This window comes from Papilio xuthus, unplaced genomic scaffold (genome assembly GCF_000836235.2).
Source record: "Papilio xuthus unplaced genomic scaffold, Pxut_1.1 DF826115.1, whole genome shotgun sequence".
In the NCBI taxonomy this organism is placed as follows: Eukaryota; Metazoa; Arthropoda; class Insecta; order Lepidoptera; family Papilionidae; genus Papilio; species Papilio xuthus.
In genome coordinates this window covers 6,727,429-6,749,756 of record NW_013532534.1, presented here as the reverse complement: position 1 = coordinate 6,749,756, position 22,328 = coordinate 6,727,429, and the positions used below count along the sequence as shown (strand labels likewise).

General features: G+C 42.9%; 3 protein-coding genes across 3 annotated transcripts in view; 1 reads left to right on the top strand and 2 right to left on the bottom strand.

The window, feature by feature from the left end:
• Positions 1 to 642: 642 nt before the first annotated feature.
• On the bottom strand, positions 643 to 4,716 carry LOC106123249 (caseinolytic peptidase B protein homolog). Its single transcript, XM_013319480.1, has 7 exons — positions 4,709 to 4,716; positions 3,555 to 3,586; positions 3,286 to 3,337; positions 1,903 to 2,806; positions 1,641 to 1,812; positions 1,223 to 1,532; positions 643 to 869 (listed from the first exon to the last, which is right to left on the bottom strand). The coding sequence occupies exons 1-7, from the start codon at positions 4,714 to 4,716 to the stop codon at positions 668 to 670; spliced, it is 1,680 nt and encodes a 559-aa protein (XP_013174934.1). The 3' UTR covers positions 643 to 667.
• Positions 4,717 to 5,390: 674 nt separating this feature from the next.
• Positions 5,391 to 22,328, top strand: part of LOC106123248 (uncharacterized) — a 20,821-nt gene continuing 3,883 nt past the window's right edge. Inside the window, exons 1-7 of the mRNA XM_013319479.1 lie at positions 5,391 to 5,590; positions 8,720 to 8,880; positions 9,686 to 9,868; positions 14,335 to 14,433; positions 17,670 to 17,810; positions 21,420 to 21,680; positions 21,760 to 21,919. Coding sequence (XP_013174933.1) covers positions 5,482 to 5,590; positions 8,720 to 8,880; positions 9,686 to 9,868; positions 14,335 to 14,433; positions 17,670 to 17,810; positions 21,420 to 21,680; positions 21,760 to 21,919 — 1,114 coding nt within the window. The 5' untranslated portion in view covers positions 5,391 to 5,481. The remainder of the gene's footprint in view (positions 5,591 to 8,719; positions 8,881 to 9,685; positions 9,869 to 14,334; positions 14,434 to 17,669; positions 17,811 to 21,419; positions 21,681 to 21,759; positions 21,920 to 22,328) is intronic.
• On the bottom strand, positions 9,789 to 12,067 carry LOC106123370 (phosphatidylcholine:ceramide cholinephosphotransferase 2). Its single transcript, XM_013319627.1, has 2 exons — positions 11,790 to 12,067; positions 9,789 to 11,224 (listed from the first exon to the last, which is right to left on the bottom strand). The coding sequence occupies exon 2, from the start codon at positions 11,196 to 11,198 to the stop codon at positions 9,915 to 9,917; it is 1,284 nt and encodes a 427-aa protein (XP_013175081.1). The 5' UTR covers positions 11,199 to 11,224; positions 11,790 to 12,067; the 3' UTR covers positions 9,789 to 9,914.

Sequence of the window (22,328 nt, the reverse complement as noted above, 5' to 3'; positions counted from 1 at the left end):
GGTTAGGCTTGTTGTTCTTTGATCGTCGCTTTATTAAAGCGGGCATGTACTGTCTATAAGACATTAGAGGCGAGGAAGATGATCATGGGTTTATACAAATTTAAAAAATAATAATGATATCAATATTTGTGTCCAACGACAAATTTTTCAATAATTTGGTTGGCTTGCTGACGTCCGTGACGAATTAAAAAAAACTTAATGAATAGCCTATGTGTTCTTGTAGACTATGTTCTGCATCTGTGCCAAATTTCATCGAGATCCGTTGAGCCGTTTCGGAGATACCTTCAAACATACATCCATCCATCTAAACATTCACATTTATAATATCAGTATGATTAAATTTCCTATCCTAATTAAAATAACAGTAAATGAGCGAACGAACTTAAAATATGATGAAATTAACTTATTATGTGACACCTGTTATCGGGAACCCTGTTCATTTGTGTTTTTTTCATAAAATGTTTATTAAAGCAACGACATAAAGACGTTGACATTAATGTGCTACAATCTCTATTGATATTGTAAATGTTTACATCATCATGCAACATTACGTCAAACTGTCATTTGACAATATACAAGTCTAATTATTGAATGTAACATCAGCCGGGATATAAAATAAAAAGGCAATAGTTGCGAAAAGATTTTAATGAAGTTAGTGGGGGGTGAGTCAGAGCGCGGCGAGGTCAAGGGGCTCGTAGCGCTGGTCGCGCGCGCGGCGCACCGCCAGCTGCACGCGGCCGGCGCGCGCGCTCAGCAGCACGCCAGCGCCGCGAGCCAGCGCCCCGCGCTCCGCCGCCAGCGCCAGCTGGTTCACCACGCGCCGCTCCACCTCGTGCTTGATGGAGCGCGCGCCGTAGTGCACGTCGTACCTGCGCCGCAGTGCACACCTCGTTTTACACCTCAACTACTCCTACGAGACCCTCAGTGGGAACGTATAGTGAGCTGATGATGATGATGAATATAATGTTAATAGCATGTTCATCTCCATTTAAGATGTATTTCATTTATACCTAAGTCCTGAGATGTATCTATTGAATGGAGGTAAATGCTGGAAACAAACATAACAGTGACAGTGCTTTTGCGGTAACATATTCAAAACAATGTTGAGAGACCTCGAGATCTCAAAACGCGAAGTGCCTAAGGAGATGATACACCTAGTCTATATTGTAATCTGGCAAGCGAGGGTGCGGTGGTGCAAAAACGACAAAGAGAGGCGGCTGACCCGTCGGCGAGCGCGCCCAGAACGCCGCCCTCCCAGCGCAGCTCCACGTCGTGTCGGCTGCGCGCCTTCTCCGCCCACAGCTTCAGCTCCATATTGACCAGCGTCAGCAGCTCCTGTCGCGAGAACGGCAGGAAGTACACGATCTCATTGATGCGCCCGAGGAACTCGTCGCGACCGAAATGTTTCTTTAAAATCGGTCTCACGACGCCATCCTTGAAGTGACGCGAGACCTCCAGCGTCTCCTCGGCGTCCTCTGCGTCCTCGGCGTCCCCACCCTCGGGAGGTAGGGGGGGCTTGTTCTCCACCTTCTCTGCAACCGGGAGAAATCGATTAGAACATTAGTCGGGCGTGGTGCGGCCTGGTGCGACCTGGTGCGACGTGGTGCAGCACGGTGCGGACGCGGCAGAACGCGCAGTACCTTTGGGGACGTCGGTGACTTGCGGACGCGTGCGCTGCGCCGCGCGCATCTCCGCCTCGCGCCGCAGCTGCAGCCCGTACTGCGCGATCTCGTCTGAGGCGAGGTTGGACGTCATTACGAATATGGCGTTCTTACATTCGATGAGCTTTCCCTTGCCATCCGTGAGCCGACCCTGCGACCGCAAACACGTTTATGGGGAGGAATGGAGGAAGGGCGAACGGTCGGCGTCGGCGACGCGAACCGGGCTACATAGCGACATCACCTCGTCGAAGAGTTGCAAGAGGACCGTGAGGACGTCGGGGTGCGCCTTGTCCACCTCGTCGAAGAGCACTACGGCGTCGGCGCGGCGGGCCAGCGCGCGCGTCAGCTGGCCGCCCTCCTCGTGGCCCACGTAGCCGGGCGGCGCGCCGATCAGCTTGGCCACCTCGTGCTTCTCCTGGTACTCGGACATGTCGAGCCGGATGAACGCCGCCGGGTCGTCCTTGTGCATGTAGCGGGCGAGCTGCTTGGCCAGCTCCGTCTTGCCGATGCCCGAGCTGCCGAGGAAGAGGAACACGAGGGGGTGTTCCTCGTCGGCCCAACCGTTCTCCTTGCGTCGGACGGCCGCTGCGACGGTCTCGATGGCCGCCTGCTGGCCCACGATGAACTGTTTGAGCCGCTGCTCGAGAGGGAACCGGCGACGTTCCTCGGCGGCGGCGGCGGCGGCGGCCTCCTCCCAGCGGCGCGTGTGCTGCAGGATGAGCTCGCGGGCCGGCGAGGGGTCGCGGGTGTAGTGCAGCGGACGCCGCCCCGCGTGGTCCCTGGCCGTGGGGTCCGCGCCCTTCTCCAGCAGCTCGCGCGCGCACGCGGCCGAGTCGGCGAGCGCCGCGTAATGTAATGCCGTCCAGCCCAGAAAAGAAGCTCGGGCATTCATAGAACTGCAAAATTCGTCCTCGCGACGTTGGAGCGCCTCGAGTGGATGCAGGCCGGCCAGCGAGGCGGCGGCGGAGGCGCCGGCGTAGCGCTCGCGAAGGTCGGGCCGCGCGCCCCGGCGCAGCAGCTCCCGCACGGCGGCCGGCCGGTCGTTGGCGGCGGCCACCATCAGCGCCGTCCAGCCCAGGGGGTGGCGCAGGTCCGCTGCGGTCTCACCGGACCCGCGCCGACTCTCGCTCGCCGCCTCTAGCTGTCTAAAATAGTTCATAGATATTCATTTCCATATTTATTATGTCACAATAGAGAACAATCACACGTATTGTTATCTATTGTGATCTATGACCAGAAGGATGTAACCGTTAGTTTTATATCCCAATAAAGATTTGTCACAAGTACCAATAACAGTTTTTGCCATCTTAAAGGCAAAGCAATTTAAAGGAGCATAGGGCACTACGCTCATCATCTCCCTATCCTGTTATAACCAGAGTTAGATCTTAGAACACAGTGTGTAATAATTTCTGAGTAGAATGACACTTTAACTTTGAATAAACAAAAAGTTTATAAAGTTTTTGTTGCTGCAACATAAAGTAGAATAACTTTGTGGTATGCAATATAATTGACTTGCTTATGCTCCCTAGCTTTAAATGAATGCTGACTAACTCTGGTGTGACATTAGTATGCCACACGGCATCATCATCATCATCATTTATCAAATAACAAGTTACACACATACTTGAGGAGTTCCTGCACATTGCCAGTCTGAGCAGCTTTGAAGAACCTTTTCTCTGAAACAATATATCACAATCTTATTGTGTGCATGAATTGTGTCAATTCAACCCACGACCTTGTGCTTAACCCCTGAGCCACCAATGCTTAATAATACTGAACAATATCTGGCTCTGAATGTTTTCTTACAGTAAGAGGTAGCAAACGAGCAAGCAGCCACATGATTTCTCTAACAAAGCCATTTGATAACTGTCTATAGACATATGTGTTCCCTACCTTCACTGGACAAAGGAGATATTTTCCCTTTCCTTTATGTCAACTCTCTCTTCAATCCACATCACCTTCCCATAGCTTCAAACTAGGCAGCTAGAGACTATGCTCCTCCTTCAGAAGAGGACTTTAATAGAGACTTAGCACACTCATTCATCAGATAAAATGCCGAACAAAATTCTACTTCAAGTTTACAATGTAGTGCTTGGGCATAAAAAAGTTAAGGAAAATTAACAGGCCCACGGTGTTCTCTATGGTCCTTTAGCTTTGCCTTCTTAGCACAAGTTGGACAGTATTAACATCTTGTATAATTCACTGCAAGTTTACAAAATGTATTTCTGTAATGGGGTGACAATAGTGTGTGGATGTACAAGGCAGAGGTGGGTAAAAGTGACACAAAACTGTAACCATTTAAAATCTACAGATGTGTATCTTTTGGTGACACTAATAACCAATTCAACAAAACCAAGAAACACACAGTATAAAAGCCTACCGTTAAAAACATAGTCAGCGGCTAATATTGCCAGTCCTAAGGAAGCTGCGCCAACGATTTTCCGGAGCTGGTTGTTGTGGGATGTTAAATATATCTTTTCTGCAACGTTACTTGATACACTTCGTCTCATTGGAACACTCAAAATGCGAGTCGAGCGAGTCATAAGTCGCAGCAAACGATTAAATGATCTAGGATTCCTAAACATGGTGGACATTAATTTTGTAATTATAACTTAACTTTTTGCAACTCATAAATTGAGTATTGAAAGATCTTCATTGTGTTATCCCTTTTTTTATTATTTAAGCATTTTTAGCGGATTTCATTTTAAATCAAGTCGTAAGATTTTGTTTTTTGTGCTTTTCCATTACGAATAGATCAATGTCAAGATTGTGAATGACATGACAAACATGACAACATTGACATTTAAAATGTGACAAGTAGATCGCATGATGTGGCCTCTATTAAATGTACAGGCTACAAAACTTGTATTTTGTGACAATTTTTGTTTGTAACTCAAATTTCCAATGATCCTTAGAACATTAATGACCTATCATAATGTGGGAGTCACAGCCGGAGAATACTTTTTCAAATAAAACATAGTCTTCTTTAACTCATATATTTCCTTTAGAATTGTAAACAACAACTTTTTCAAAAACACCGCTGTTACATTGTCATTCTCATTCCCCGAATGTCAGAAAAACATGGCCGTCATTCAGACGAGCAATTACAATACTTTTAATTTACGATAACGAAATACCGTCAGATAATTAACATGATAAGTTGTATACTTCTATTTTATATTTGAGAATCAAATATTTAAATAATCTTTTGGATCGTAATACAAATGATTAATGTTGTTATATTAAATAAACAAAAGTGTTATTGACTTATAGCATAGACTAAATAACGTTTTACGTTAAGGAATTACAGAATATATGAAATGGCTTACAATAATTTAGTTTGTTTTATGTTCTGCTGGTCACATATCGCGTCGGTCTATAAACACTTCCATAAACTGTAAAAAAGGTCTAGCCTTGTCGGTCTATAAATGAAATGAAAAGAAGATGTAATCGACAATGCCGGCGAAAATGGAAAAAATCACCCGGCTGTTTGGTCTTGCTTAATAGAAATTAGATATTAAAAGTGGTCACACTGTTTTGACAGTAGTATGGTAGTAGTACAGTAAGATAGAAGTACAACTACTTCAAATTTTATGAATTGATTGTGATTTAGGATAAGTTTAAGTTAGAAGTTTTATTAAATATTAAATTTTTTAAATTAAGAGTGCATTCTTATAAAAGACACCTTTTAGTGAGATTGGTAGTTAAGGTTCAGTTAAATTATGGACATTTGCTCGTATGGGTTTATTGTAGGGTTGTGTTGACATATGAGGTGTTTGTGTGTTGTTTTAGTCGGGGTTTTGTTATTATTCGTATAGCAATGGCTTTAGGGGGGTCAACGTATTTGCAAGATGCAACTATGTTGGAGCAGTTACTCGAAGAAATCAATTTTCAGAGAACAAAAGAGATGCGGCAGCTCTTGAAGGATGGTGAGTTTTGGATATATTTGCTGTATTGATTTTAATTTAAATAAAAACCAAACAAAGTACTGTTTATTGCCAGTAGATTTGGTTAAAATATATTACAAAGCAAATTCTTGGCGAATGCTCCAGATTACAGGTTATAAGCCTCAAGGCTATGTATAAATGACTATGTAAACAGCGCCCTTTTTAGGGCGTGAATCTGTATATTTTGAATGTATTCGTACAAACCCTATCACTAAAATAAAGTTGAAACATATGTTAAGGTTAAAGGTATTATGATAATGTAGCTGACTCCTGCAATTCCGTCCGCACGGAATTTAAAAATACTTAATTAGTAGCCTATGTGTTCTTCCAGACTATGTTCTACATCTATGCCAAATTTCAGCGAGATCCAGGCAGCTATTCTGGAGATACATTCTAACAAAGAAACATCCATCCATCCATTCATTCCCATTTTTAATATCAGTAAGATGTTAGATTGACGTGTGCCTACTTGTATTCAACACAAACTTGTCAGGTCTGAAGGCGGATGAAGATTACTATCAAGTCATTGAAATATAATTTCAAAGAAAACTAAAACACTTTCATTGTCACTGTTCAGAGTTCTGTTTGGTGTACATGTGCTTTGGCCTATAGTTTTTAAAAAGTTTTATTTAGCTAATTGTGGGAAGGTAAAGTAAAAATTGTGTACACATGGTCCTCACTGCCCCCCTCTCTCAAACCCTTCACCAGTTACAATGTTTCCTCTTATCCTTTGTCCATTATTTTGACTTGTTGTAAATAAGGAGATTTCTTTATATTTAAACTAGACAATTTACTAGGTTTTAACGAAAAAATCAAACAACAAATGTATTTATAATTAAACTGTGGTATAAAAGATGCTTCTATACCTCACTAAGTATAATTTGATTAGGTTTGCAACTCTTGTTCCAAATGGAGGAGCTTAGAGTCTACCCTAAGTCAGGGTCATAGTCAGCCTAGTGCAGGATAAAATTTCATTTCTCAATACAAATTACAAATAATAAAAAAGCCTGAATCACAAATTTATCAATTCCATGTACTTTGAAAAAAAAAATGCAAATGATTAAAGATCAGTGTATACTTTCATTATTCAAGTATTATTATTTTGTCTAACTTAACAACTTGATTATTTTAGTACAAGCAATACTGCCATTTTCTCAAAACAAAGGACATATAAAAAATTAGAAGTACAAGTTATTTGTTGATGAAACTATACTTAGTTTATGTAATCATATGATTGTGAGATAGAATGGGTATCTCTCATGTATATTGCATGTTAAGCACATTAACAATGAAGGAGTGTTGTATGTGGATTACTAAGAAACTTAAAGAATAATTGAAGAAAATTAGCTTGTATTATCTGAAAGAGGATAAATTACATAGGAAGGAAGTAAATTTGGATATGACGACTGATAGAGATGTATTGTATTGTATATGTATTGTATAATATTGTGCTGAACATCCATAGATAAAGATGAAGGAAGCTTAAATAAAATAATGAATAGAAAAAAACATATATTAATGAAATATTTTACAACAGCAATGGTTAAATACATATTTTAATTAATTATATTAAAATATTATCTATAACTTTGCTCTTGTTTTATAACCTTTGCTATGATTGTTGCTACTAATAAAGGTTTCTGGAAAGACTGACAATGCATTCAATATTTTAAAACTTTGATAAAATGTTAATTCCCGTAAGAAACACTCAGAATTTGCTATATCAAATGCCTCGGCATGGGTTGTTCTATAACTTAAAATATCATGCGGAATGTGTTTTCAAATGTACACTGGATAGTATTTATTACCATTTTTTAGTTAAAATTACAACAAGATAACTATACATTAGATGTGGTGATAATCATGTATATGCCTGCTCTGACACAAAACTCTTGTGAGTTATTGCAGTTACAACACATACTTGAAATTAATGAAAATGAGAAATTATAAACAGCTTTTTAAACAATTTTGCCTCTATAAGGGTGTATTCATAGACTTATTAAAAATAGACATGTGTGTATTGAAAATTTAAACACTGAAATGTTCTAAAATAAATGACATTGTGAGGAATTGAAATGTGTGAATATAATTCTTCATTTCCATTGGATTTGAGTATATACTGAATATTGAATATACTGAAGGGACTACTTATACTTATGCGAGTTTAGTTGCAGTAACATTAACTAACAATTTGTTTGTCAACAAGATGTACATGCAGACAAAGTCTTCATCTATAGGAGCTTGGCAGCAACAATTACATATGTACTTGTATCATAAAAATATCTTATTAGGAAGTATGTTACTTTCAAGCATAATACCACAACTTAATTTAAATCTCAAAAAGTATATCTTGTCAAAATAAAACAAAATAAATAGGGAAAAGTATTTACAATGTATGGGATTTGTGGAACATGTAAAAGTAATCTTACCATGTTTACAATATAAATAAATTTGTTATAATAATTTTTCAGTCTGCAAGAGTCTCATCCTTTTATTTATATAGCTTTATTGACATTTAAAGTGCAGGGTTTAACAAAAATGTTCTACTGTCAATTTGAAACATAATAAATAATTACCTTACCCTAATTTCCATTAGTTAAACATTTCATCACAAACAAACAGTTAAAAATAGCTTATTCTTCTGTTGTATTATTTATAAAATATTCAAAACATCTAATTTGATTGTTAACCACGGCAAACACTGCCATTCTTAGCTATTTACAAAGAACAATGCAGCATTGGGCACGGCAACAAAAGGCAAGACATACACAATCAACAGTGTCCAGCCAACAAATAACAATTTCAACATGAACAGAACAAATAATGCTAGGAGATGCAACTAGTCTCCCATTGGATATGAAATATAAGCTACAATATAAATTTTACATTCAAAATAATTAAAACAGATTACATTGTCAATAAACATATTCTACAGATTATAAATATAATTGTAAGTCTAAATAAGATAGAAATGTAGTGAACTTTGTTGCATAGAGCTACATTAAGTTAACAGTTTGAAGGCACTTTGTTCCTCCCATTTAACATGAGCATGTTCTAGGATACTTTAATGTGCATGACAGCATGAGAAACAAATGGGTACAATGTTGGCAGAGTCGGGCTTTGTGGTGCTGCAGGGAACTACATACTGGACAGACTTGTTTGTCAGACACTTCCTGTTTCAAGAGGAGCAAGCCATTGACTGCGATGACCTTCTATTTTTTGTGAGGAAAAGACATGTTAAGGGATCTTCACGGTATCTGCCTAAATATGAGGTAATGTTATTGCAGTTTCTTATACAAATTATTTAATGTTAATAATTTATCATCCATAAAACTTGCGTGCCCTTTTGAAGAGCACTAAAATGATGTTTTACACACACACATAACTATGATTAAGCAACAGAGCAGTTGTATTTGCACTTTTGAATGAATATGTATTATTATGCTCTGTTAAATAAAATGTGTGATTTGTGAGTTTGATCCGCATATGGTAACAAAATAATTGGTGCTTGTGCATTAAAGTCATAAAGTCCATTCATTCCAAATTAGTATCTATATTTAGCACCATTTGGATTAAAGATACAAAATTGTCTCGGCCATGATTTCGGAAATATAAAAAGTTTGAATTTTATAACACTTGTGTACTTTATTTTTAAACATTATAAAAATATTTTTCTTAGCCATTTCTCTTGTCCATACAACAAATATGTACTATTACGAAACGCTCACACGATATACCTCCTAGTTCATCACAATACATTTTGTTACTAAATAGTGTGTTTTAGCTAAACTTGGCATTTTATCTTTAATACCAACTACTTATTAGTTATATACAATTTATTTATAAAAACGCAAAATTCATTAACAGTCGATAGTAATCCATGGCTCCTCGCTCCATAGAATAACTTTATCAATCTATAACAACGAAAGCATAATTTGAAAGAAGAGTTCATCACGAGCGAGTTTGCACTGTTATCACAATTTACACATAGGCCCTCATTTAGAACCGAAAAGTCAATAATAAGCACAGCCAATAGTCACGCAATGCACCAGTCTAAGTCACGCCGCTCCTTCGCAGACGGATGTCGAGGTGTTCCGCAAGGATTCGAAGAAGCTGCCCATCGGAGACCCAGAAATCGACTGGGAAGAAACCGTCTACCTCAACCTGATCGTGCACCAGTTCGATTACACGCTCACGTTGGCGATCTGCACGCGCACCAGCCCCAAGGAGCTGCAGGTGCTCAAGCGTCATTCGCAGAAGGTAAGGGTCATACCCGCTCCGGCGGCGGCGCGGCGCGCGCTCGTCACTAGCTAAGTCGGCTGAAGAGCTTGGTGCGTGGCCAGGGCAGCGGCCAGTCGTACCGCCGAGGCACTGGACCGCGTACGTTCCTCTCCAGGTACGTGAATAGCCAATACCACCACTCCCGCTGAATCATGTACTGGTTGTAGCCGCCGCCGCTCCGATAAGGCGTCACCAGCAGCGAGTGGAACGTCCAGAATAGCCGCGTCGTAACGTAGTAGGCAATCACCACGTCTACGGTGTAGTGGCCGTGCGCTAGCAAAACAAACGAAACGCCCAGTATTGCCGACCCCCACATGGCCCAATGTACGGGCCATAACTTCTTCGGCGAGTATTCTGCTACTATTAAATAACTCAACACTAGTACCATTGTGTGCCCCGAATATATATAATCCCCACAGTACGTATGCTTCCCGTTGATAGATAATCCGAAGCCAGAAATGAGGTAAAACATCCTTCTAATAACGAGCAGCGGCGTCGTGTTGTTACTCTTTGGGCTGCAGTAGTATGTCGTGCTCGAGACCGGCAGGACGGTCACGAACATGGTGACCGAGCGGTACAGGTACAGCAGACCGATTATAAAGAACATGCGGCGCGCCACGATGAACCGGTGCTTGTGGAATATGACGACCATCATCGCGACCGTCGTCGATATCATGATGAGATACTCCGACACGGCCAGGCCCCAATCCCTTGCCGTTATATTGTCGAGGACGATATCCCCGAGGGGTGAAGTGGTATTTCTATCGGGAAGCCGCTCGTGGACAAGAGACAATGACATCATATTAATGCAGACGCAGAGAAAAAGGAAAAAGAAGGAGATTATCGTTTTCCATATCTCCTTCGGGTAGCGTTCTTCGCGAACGGTGCCCGGCGGAATTTCAACGACAAAATCGGTGGCGTGCGTGCGCTGTGGCGAGTGATCCTGGTCGGGGTCGGAGTCGTCGGTGGTAGGCTGCGGCGCGTCTGGCTTAACGGCGCGCGCCAGCAGCGGTTGGCGCTGCATGAGTTCGGCTTGGCTAGGCATGGCGCGGCGCGACGCGTTGTTGTTTACGTCATTGCCGTTGCGCTGCAGTCGGGGTTCGAAATTGATCCCTCGGATGTCCTCACGCGCTGTATCGCTGCCTATGTCCGCATGACAGGAAGCCGGCGGCGTGCCTGTCGGCGCTAGCTGCTTCGGCGGCAGCTCATGGGCGAGGTAGATACGCACTGACTCCACCAGCGGCTCGGCAAGGTTGATCTGCTCAGGTGGCGAAGGCTCCTTGTCTGGAGAGCGGGCCGAGATCGTCATCCAATCACCATTGGTCTGGATCAAGCCTGGAATTGGAACGAGTAGATTTTGAGTTACGACTACAAAAAGTACATAAACAATGTATTGCACAAGTTATCATCCAATTTTAAGTAGACGCCGAATTAAACAGCAGTTATTATTGTGTTACTGTAGTTTAATAGCGTAATTAAATTTTTATGTTATGTGTAATCGAAGTCGCGGTTATGTCACTACTAGGAGATAAAGGAACGTACACTTGTACAATTCGCATTTGTAACGTCTTCAGATTTGGTTCAGTTGTGAGATTGGGCACAAAATAGTTGCGTCGTAGCAACGCTTCCATACCTCTTAAAACAGTAAACAAACGAACGAGAAAGCCCTCGGTTCAAAGACCGACAGCGGACAGACGTGTGGCGAGGCGCCGCTCTCCGCCGCTCTTGCGGCTGGCTTGACAATAATTTACTTATTAATATGCCATGTATAATAGTCGTGGCGTAGATAGACTAGGTATACATATAGAATTCAGCAAATGTCGTACATGCATTTGTTCATTCGATACGATGTAGAAAGCGCACGGAAGCGGTCCCGTTTGCATTCACACTTCACACTCACCCGATCAATGTGCAAAGCTGTCATTCGGGCCGTACGCGGCCTCACATCGATTCGTCCCAACGCCCGATGGAAAACCGGAGCGCCGACGATAGGAGCTGCTAAGTTTTGGAGTCGCCAAAACTAGGTCACGCACCACTATTTTGCGTTGTAATAGTCGCAACACACCTTTGCACTGCTCGAAGTTCCTTCACTTTAGCACAGCACTGTGCGTCGTTGGACTTTGGTATAAATTTATTTTAATTGAAGGAGATTAAACGAGCGAACCCGCAAAGCGGCGGCCGCGAACTAGAAACGGCGGGGCACCGGTTGGCTTCGGTCGACGGCGTTCGGCGGCGCTCGGCCGGAACCGCGCATGCTCGGCGCGCCTGTGCGCGGGTGCGAGCGAGAAGCATGTGACGTCAGCGACATCGTCCCGCCTGCGGCCGGTGCGGCCGCACCGAAGCGCCCGCGAGCCGACCCTACACCACGCGACGCGACGGCGAGACCGACCGCGACCACTCATTTACATTGAATAAGTCAATAAAGTCGAATTTCGTGCTTGTGATTGCTAGAACTGTTTTTTATTTAGGTAACGAAATATATAACAAATATTTTACCTGTGGTTTCTAAATTTCCTAGTTCTTTTTTACATACATAGTAAATATTAAAAAAAATATATCAACCTTGCAATACAAGTTACAAGACAAAACCGAAAGGTCTTTTTCTAACAGAACAGTTCTAACTTTACTCACATTTCCGATGATGTAGCACGGCACAGTGATACAGTGATTTGAAAGATTAAGACTTCGGAAAATATCTCACTGAAACGACAGACGCGCTACACAAGAATTACTTCAAAATGTACAATTTGACAGTATGTAACACTTCGACCGGCGTTCATTGATGTTATGAACGTCAACGTGGTTGTAAAAGTGTAGGCTTTACTCTTATATACATGATAATCACAGCTGATAGTGGACTATGAGTATTTTTTCTGCATTTTACCGAATACCGATACCGATGTATTTAACCCTTTTGTGGCAAGATTTCTTTTTTGAAGTAAAGCAAAAAACAAAGTTAAAAATTATTTTATAGTAACCGTATATTTTTATAAAGTTGTATGTTTGGTATACTATACAAAATGAAGATAAGGGTTAAGTTCACCGCACATCGTCGGGTACACGTATATTCTTACTGTGGTTTTAATGGTTTTAAAGTGTAGTAAAAGATTACAAGTGATGAGTGTGAAAACAAACCACTGGCGCGACGTCGATTTTATGAATAATACTTGCTTGTAGCGAAACGTTACGGCAGCGCTCGCATATCCGCGGCCTCTTGTCGGGCTTCCGATCCTTTTAATTACATTAATTATTTTCTAGAGGGCGCATCCTCGCTCGTCTATCATCCAATTAAGTAAGAAGGGGCGCTGAGCCGGCCGGTGCGCTGGCCTGTCCGACGTCCAGCTCGTGCGTCGCGCGGCAGGCGCTTGGCTCGTCTCGACCACTTTAATCTGATTAGTGTGTGGCGCGAAGTATTGCAGCTCGCTATTCGGCGGCGGCCTAGATGTTGGGATCCATTTTTTTTTAAATGAACAGCTCCTTCTTCTGATGCAATGTTGCAAATGAATGTACTTAGCAACCTACCGGACAGGTTCGCTATGTGTTATACTTACAAATTATAACAATAGAATTTCTCTAATGTGTTTAATACTCTCTGAACTTCAATATCAATGACTCTCGCCGAGAAATTGACAATCTTGTCATCACATTTCTATGGGGTCACGTGAACATGAAAATCCTCAATCACTTTGTTTGTGCGCCTCATTACACCAATCAATCACAATGTTTTGTAGTGATTGAGTTGCGAGACTTATATATTCTTTTATTATACATGACCTACATTTCACGACCAATCCCATTAACAACTTTTCAAATGTATTATTACCCTATAGCTATATTGTCAAAGATAAACTCCTCTATTAAGTATAGCGGCTCACGAACTCGTGCTAATGTTTATAAATTGTGGTGCTTTTGTTTTGTGCACAAATGCATCGTCTCTTAATTATGATGTCACCGCCGGTGTCGCCCCGCGCCCCTCGCCCCTCACCCCTCACTGCTGCATGCCTACATAACGAACGTCGCCATACATTTAATGTGATTTCATATATTAACTATATTCTTCCTTTTGTTATGATTAAGAAACAAAGTAATAACAATATATGTACCTTATTTGTAAACAAAGAACACATTTTAATAAACGTTCAAAAAGACAATTATTGATGATCATTCTGTTGAGTTGAAGTGCGTTACCTTGCTTTTTCATTGACATTTGGCGTTTACCCATTCTCTCCATTTTTACAAACATTACATTTATCTGCAGCAAAGTATTCGGCGCGTTGGTTGGTTGGATCAAAGAGATGGTATTATATGATTGAACGCATAGCAGCGGGGTCGACGTTTTGTTCGCTTTGAGCACTAACGAATATATTATAAATAACTTCAATTTGGACAGTATACATAGACATCACGCTTGTGCATGCAATAAGTGTGTGTGTATTTGTGTGCAGGTGTACGCGTCGCCCAGCCGGCGGAAGATGGACACGAAGGGCGAGGGCGAGGAGATGACCTACCCCCACATCTGCTTTATGGTCGACAACTTTGACGAGGTGCGTACCAGCCGTAACACGCCACACGACCACCGCAAACTGAGCAAACTAAGCCGGCGGCCATCATCTAGTGTCGCATGTGTCTGCCTAGGCCTCCTAACTGTTACTTCTTGTTAAGTGTTGCTGCCGCTACTACTGCTCCCGTAGAAATTATTAACAATGATTACTTCGTTTGAAAAATGTTCGACAACAGTTTGCAATCACTTACTTACTTCAAAACCCTAGAAGACAGGTAATGGTTGCATTGTGGACATTATATAAAGGTTTTGCAGAGAGTTTCCACAACACTCAACTCTGCACTTGCATTTATTTCCTTACGCCAGTTTGTATTATGTAGAAAATTATGAGTCGAGTTTGCTTATTATGGTTATGAAGTTGAAACGAAGCAGCGGCACAATGCGGGCGCGGGTCAGGGCCGCGCACCCCTCTACATACCCCCCCCCCCCCCCCCCCCCCCACCCCCTCGGCTACAGCGCTGTGCTCCGTTGTCAGCTCACTCCCTGGCGTCCGATAATGAAACTTGCCTGCGCTAAAAGCGATAACTGAAACATGACTCAATAGTTGAATACAAATCGCAAAACATCACAGGGTAGGTTCAATTAGTCACAGCTTGGTGTAGTGGTGTATTGTAGGTAAATTGCTTCCTTGAGTGTCGGACCGTTAAAAACAAAGGCAGAGCGCGCGTTTGCGGGCACGTGAGCGGCGTGCACGCGGTCCCGCACGCGTCTCCCTCCCTCGATACATTTTGTAGTGGAATGATTCTAGAGCATCGCAATATTAACATTGTACGTCCGACAGTTCAACACTGTACCGCTCTTGTGTCGCTTCCTATGTTATACGATCTCATTATGACCCTAGACTATTCTTCAAATTATGTCAAAAGAAATACAGATGGTGCGCGCCGTCTCACTGGCATGTCCTGCGTGCGAGCGGGTGCGGTGCGCGCTAGCATCGCATCGCACCGCACCGCACCGCACCCGCTCGGGGACAATTTAAATTGTTCAATTGAGAACCGCATTCATCCGGATGAAAGTAAGAATCCGGGCGGAGTGGAAGCCGCTAGTAGACTTACACTAGTTTTAACAAAATCTGATAATTATTTTGAATGTTAGTTAATTTTATTGGTGCGGAGGTATATCGTGAAATTCGCCTATGTTAAGAACATATGATAAGATTGCGGCTGATTATTTTTATAACGGTGTAGGTACAAATAAATGCTTGTTATCGTCTATGATGTTAGCCTGTGACGGCGGAGGGCGACACCTCTCCCGCCTGCAGGTAGCCCTCCTCACTGCAGACCTAGCCACAACACACGACACATCTTCCGATCGACTGATCATCGACTCATTCAACAGGAATTTTGCAAAATAGATTGTATTTATAAATACCATTCGTTATCACAGTATCGAGAAGTTGTTGATATGGCACTGAACCTTAGTAACGTTTTGTTGATAACCATTGATTTTGTTGAAGTAAATATGTATGCTGTTGTGTGCGGATCATTTGAGAATCCATTGATCGTAAGGTGACAGATGCAAACAAAGATTTCTCATCACGATACCAAGGTCACCATCGCCTCACAACTCTATCCAAAGCAATCATACAATCACACTGTCTGCCTGCCTGTCTGTTTGCCTGTGCACCACACAAGGGATATGTGTGTGGTCGTATCTAGTTTGAGACATAACACGAAAATATGACAAAAGTATAAATGTGGAATGGTTGAAGTTGAGTGGATCTCACGTTGTGCGATCAACAAGAGCTAAGGGAATATAAAAGAAGACCTCCATTAACGATACTTTAAATAGAGAGTATAATGACTCATGAAAATGTAGTGAAAGTTTTATGATAAACGTAAGATCAGTATTTCACGGGCAAGTGGTTGCTGCTGTAAAACGTAATGTCGAGAAAATGTCTAAATACATCGGTGAATGACGCATTCTTGTATTTTAAATAGCATTCGGTATATTAAAATAATATGATAATGTTTCATGCAAGTTAATTATGAATAAAATAATAATTGAATATGTATTAATTAGTGTTATCGCCTTTTATAATATGAGATCGGTCAGTAAAATTTATAGAATCGTAATGAGACAATTTAAATACAGCTAACATTAACGTAGATATCATGTTAAATATTCTCGTGTCCTACTAGTAACAAAATTGACAGCGTGTTGTTACATTTTAGTTAAATTTATGTGCAAGGTAGCAGAGGCTGCGCAATAAACAAATATTAATAGGTAAAATGTTGTTTTTGTGTAGTTTTGTACATATGTTTATAAGTGTAGAGGTGACCGTGCGAGTGCGATACTGTGGTGAGTAGCGGGAGTCGGTAGCCGCCTGGAGGACACAAAGCTGACAATGCCACTTGTACACAACAATGGTAGGCTCTAGTTAGAGCTAACTTTGTGTACGTTGGAAGGGGCAAGGCGCGAAAAAAGTGTAGTTTTATGGTTTCTATTTTGATCAAAGTCATCGGTCAACGTGTTCGCTGGTGAGTCACGGTGACGTAACTGGTGACGGCGGGTGGTGGGTTCCATTATATTTGTCGGTGACGTGTCGGCTTATCACGCCGCGTGCCAACATCGTGTAGATAGTTCTGCGAAGAAGAGTCATCATGCCCATTTCTACGATTATATTTTTCATGAATACGAATGTTGAGTTTGTTACACGTTTAGTAAGAATAGTTGAGTGTTATGAGGTGTCTGAAAACAGTCTATTATCGTCTGAGTCCCGACAGTCGACCCATCTTTTCACCGCCTTATCTATTCTATAACACATCGTTTATATAATGTATGGCACTCGCATTTGTTAAAGTTTGTCCCAGAGTATAAAATATTTTACGTATCGGTGATTTAGTAGGTGCACCTCACTTCTCAGGATAAAATGAACAATTGATAGAAGAATACATGGATGTTCATTCGAATTTAAGTAAATAAGAGGAGATAAATATAATAGCGGATCGTCATCGTGTCATTGAGTGACTCATGCTTGTTTACTTACGACGTGCAGTAAGCCGCTAGCGCCTATTTTTCCTTTGCCTGTCGTATCGTCTCGGCTCATCGCGCACTTTACAATAAGGAAAATCCCCAAGGTGTGCAATTATGTTTTCATTTTGTTTGTTTCAATGATTGTACGTTACTTTTGAGAAGACGGACAGACTCGTAATCTGTTAAGGGATATGATCGCTTGTTGTGCGTAAAGTTAAATGTGTTGATGGTATATGTGTGCAGGTGTTCTGCGACATGGTGGTGCGCGACGGGGAGATGGTGTGCGTGGAGCTGGTGGCGCGCGGGCGGGGCGCCGCCGCCTGCGCCGTCATCTTCCTCGGCTCCATCCGGTACGACGCGCTCACCGGGGTCTACGACGCCAGGGTCAGTGTCACTATCCCCTACATTCTACGCGATCCAATACCGTAGTTATATTTGACAGCCGATTTATAATATTTCTAAATTTCAAAGATTTCAAATAGTTGTGTATATTTTTAGTATTTATTAAGATTAGTTACGATAGCCAGTTTCGTCGAAATTCACTTACAGTTAATTTGTTACACTGTGGCACAAAGTGACCTGCTCTGCCGCTGTGTGCCTCACGCTGCATCACCCGAACTACGCTGATCTCTATTTGTGATATAAACAACGACATTAAATATTTACATATAGGTACATATTTTATTAAGGTTTTAGTTATAATAAAACTAAAAGTAAATGAATAATATTAAAAAGTGAATAAAGTAACGCCGCAGCTCAGAAAGATATCTTTGAAATGCAACGTAAATGAATGTCCATTGTTGAGCTGACCTTGTATTTGTTTGAAGCAGTTGAAGCGAGACATTTTCTCAATCTTGTAACCAATACAACAGAATACTGTTTAAGATGAAAATGATGTCGCGCAATGTGTTGTTTATTTATGAGGGTGATGCCCACTTGTATTTATTTTTACTTGGTGAGGTCGCGACAGTGCAGTGACTTCGGTTGTGATGTTTATCTATGTACATACATGTAGATCTATCCCTATCTACAGCCATATCTTGTTTTCGTCTGCTACTCAAATCAGGATCAATAAATAGCGCCTCTTATAAGGCAATTCTGGTCGCACTTCCGCTGATGTAAGCGCAAAGCAACGTCCTCGCGGACGCCGCACCTGCCGCTCCAGCGCACGTAGCGCAGCGCAGCCAGTGGGTAATTAGCACACGTTATTATTATTGCCGGCCGATGCAACAACCGGCCCGTGTCGTCCGGCAGTGCGCCTCGCCCGTGACTTTGTCCGTGCATTGAAGCCTGCCGCGGTCGCCGAGCGATGCTAACTTTGCTAGTGTTGTGCAAATTATTGGTAATTTAGAATTAATACGATAATACGCAATGCAAACAGGTATGATATCGGAATTGCGCAATGTTTTCACGATATAGTCGTGGCACGGAAACGAAACCAGTTTCCGATTAAAATAGTGCGGTCCGCTAATACCCATAACCGAAGTTAGAAGGTTTTCCTCAGCGCACCGCACCGCACCGTACTGATGCGAGTGCGTGCGCACCGACACCGCACGCACACGGAGGAGCGAGCCCGCTCAGTGCGCACGCACGCACTCGCACATTACCTACACACTGATTAGACGAGACGACATTCCAAAGTTAACATGTTTTGGACATTTATTTATTTAATTTACTTGAGAATACTTGATCATTTCATTACAATAAAGAGCATAATGCTCTTTTTACGTAATATCGAGTGGCAAAGTGGGCGGGCCGGTATGTGGTTTACATTTTCTGTACTCAACGTACATACATACATACATACATTGTGATTATTGATGACAATAGATACAGGCCGGAACACTGTCAACGAGGTAAACATACCGATATATTTATTATAAAATGACCGATGCTCGAAATATAATAGTTGCTAGAGTACATCTGCTCCACTTGCCACAGGAACGGGAAATTCGCAGATACGACAACACAATGACCAGGGAAATCTCGAAACATCTCTAAACCTTCTCAAAAAAATCATATATTCAAAACACTTAAATTATATTAAGTTAAAGAGATTAGAAGTGTGTAAGTTGATTCGAGAAGGTAAGGTCGTGGCCGCGAGGTGGGGCCGACGCGAGGCAACCAGCCGTGCTCGCGTACATGGAATGACGCGGCGCAGATCGCTCGACGCAAACATTAAAAACTCGTTCCACCTAAACTATTTTGAAACTTATTATTTTATTTGTTTCGTTAATATTATTCTGATAATACAAATATAATAAATATCTGCTTCAGCTGCTGTGTATGGGGCGGCGTGTCTCAGTGTTGCAACAAAACTTTTAGTTAGAAATATGTCTGTGACAATATCTGTTAAAAGTTTGTGCTTGACCAGCCGTCAATAATACAAGTGAAGGATTTTCCCATCGCTTTACAATGAATAAGGAAATGAGTTGTTACAATAGTGGTTCACGTCAACTTCTCTTGTCCCTGCTTGTATGTAAATAATCTGGAAGCTATAAATGAATAAGGCCAGTGGTTACCGATGTAAATGTTATTGTTGCTGCAAGGCTGGAGGCTGGCGGCTGGCGGCTGGCGGCTGGAGGCTGGAGGGCGTGACGCGCCGCGCCGCGCCGCGCCGCTGTACATGTCTGTTTATGTACTTGCTATGCCTGCATATAAATACACATTTACTACAACTAGTTTGTTATTCACTTTATACGTATTTCTAGTGCGAATGTTCTAGATGTATAAACTCGCTTCGTGACTTATGAAACCTTGAAAGGAAGTTATTTTTAAATGATTCATTTGAATTAATTTAATTTAAATGTCGTTTTTTCCGCTTTTAATCAAAACACACTGATGCCTGACGCGATGATATGAGACACAAATTAATTAGGTTAAATTCGGAACAGGATAAAGCTGTATAATGTAATGTGCATCAGTTAACAAGATGTGTTGCAGAGTATGTAGATGTTTTAACATCTGAATTTATATACTGTGCTGTCAGTGCTGTCACAGTGCAGCAGTCTTTGTGTAACGCAACACGAGGCAATGAATCTGGAGCAGGGAGAGAGACTCCGCCATACAAGTATTTCCATCCCTGCCACTCCAATTGCCAAGGTGGGGCCTGTGCTGCCTTCACCCAGCATCCCCCATGTGCACAACTCTCTATAGTGTCAAAGTATACTTTCTGGTCAAAGGTGTCAAGGTTATATTATATGCAGATAATAATAAGTCGGCATGCATCAGCTGCCTTCTCATCAATATGTGTCCGAACCGTACACAAATAGAACAATGTGAATGTCAATACAAATTGCGATACTTTGCTTGTGTTATTCAGATGGTGTCCTCGCGCTCCTTACACTTATCTATCTATCTATCGCTTTATCTTACTTTTTCTGATTTCGATAAATAGATAAAACAAATGTATTCTGCGTTGAAATATTTACGATCAGATTCCACACAATTGTTACAAATAAAATATTTTACAATTCACGCCGCTTTGATTAGCATTTTTACTGTAAACGAATAAAATTACGGAAAGCGTTGTCGCTTTACATAGATGTTGTAATGTAAATGGACGCAGTAACTGCGGATAGCATTAGAGAAGAGGGGGGGGGGAAGCTAACTCAATGCTGCGAGGCTGAGAGGAGGGGTGTGAGGAGCAAGGTGGCGTGCGGCGGAGTGCGCAGCAACAAGTGGCCTCAGCTGACACGTCCCCGCCGAGTCGCGACGTGACCCACATCGCTTGCACCCGCCCCGCCCTACCATGGCGCCTCGGGCACAGAACACGTGCGGCGGGGAAACTGCACGCGAACTGCTATAGAAAACTGCGGTGTTTCATAGCGTTACAGAACCCGCTTATTTCTCTTATCGAATCTCTTGCTATGGATATAGGTACCGTAGAGAGAAAAAGTAACACTCCTTGTCGACTTACAAGACTAGCGCATGTCGTCCGTTACTAACGATCAATGTGGGCGTCACTTGAACAGAAATTCTTTGATTCCACAGCAATCGTCGCTGTCGACGAAGATGGCGCAGCGGATGTCGTTCGGTCTGCTGGGCGGCGCGGGGGGCGGGCTCGGGGGCGGGGCGGCGCGCTGCGAGTTCGTGCGCATGAAGGGCCCGGGCGGAAAAGGGCACGCCGAGGTGGCGGTGTCGCGGCCGCGCGGCGCCGCGCCCTCCTCGGCGCCCGGCTCGGCGCCCGGCCTCGCGGCGCCCTGGCCCGACGACATGGACGACCCGGAGGAGCTGTTCCTCTTCCGGCACCAGGTGACGACTCCGCCCTACTAAGTCAGTGGCGTACGGCAACGTGCATGTTGCAAATAATGTGGTAATAATAACATTATAGAGGCGGCTGAGCGACCCGAGCGCCAACATAGCGGGCTTCGTGCGCGGCGGGTGGCGCGCGCGCGACCCCGCCCGCTCCGACCACAGCCGCTCAGAGAACGACGGCCTGGACGCGCTCGGCGACGGCCTGGCAGAGGTCGAGGCGGGCGACCTGCGCGACGGTAACAGTCACATACATACAGACATACGGCATGTCGCCTCTCATCTCCCACCTCCCACCTCCCACTTCACCTGCCGCTCCATCTCCCGCTCCCCGCTCTATTCTTCTTCCTCGTTCTGTATCAAGTATATATAATGTCACATTATTTTTTTTTATTAGTAGTATTATTTGTATTTAGTAATAGCTGTATTTTCACTTGTATATGTCTATCTGTTGTAAGTTTTGGCCCATGTGCAGTCGGCGCGGGTCGGGAGTGCCGCACAGCCGAGCAAATGTCACACATGCTTACTTCACATATGTAGCAGTAGAGGAAGCCATGTGTCGACCTCATCGCTTTTTCGCTTGCTCTGTGTTGTCGCTTCATAACTTAATGTGGGGTGGGCGCGGGATACGCCTGGGGCGGGCACGGG

Coding starts and splice junctions, on each gene's coding strand:
- LOC106123249 (XM_013319480.1), bottom strand. Junction 2,807..3,285: donor AATGTGCAGGAACTCCTCAA/GTATGTGTGTAA, acceptor GAACTATTTTAG/ACAGCTAGAGGCGGCGAGCG. Junction 1,813..1,902: donor TCTTGCAACTCTTCGACGAG/GTGATGTCGCTA, acceptor TTGCGGTCGCAG/GGTCGGCTCACGGATGGCAA.
- LOC106123370 (XM_013319627.1), bottom strand. CDS start 11,198: ATGACGATCTCGGCCCGCTCTCCAGACAAGGAGCCTTCGCCACCTGAG.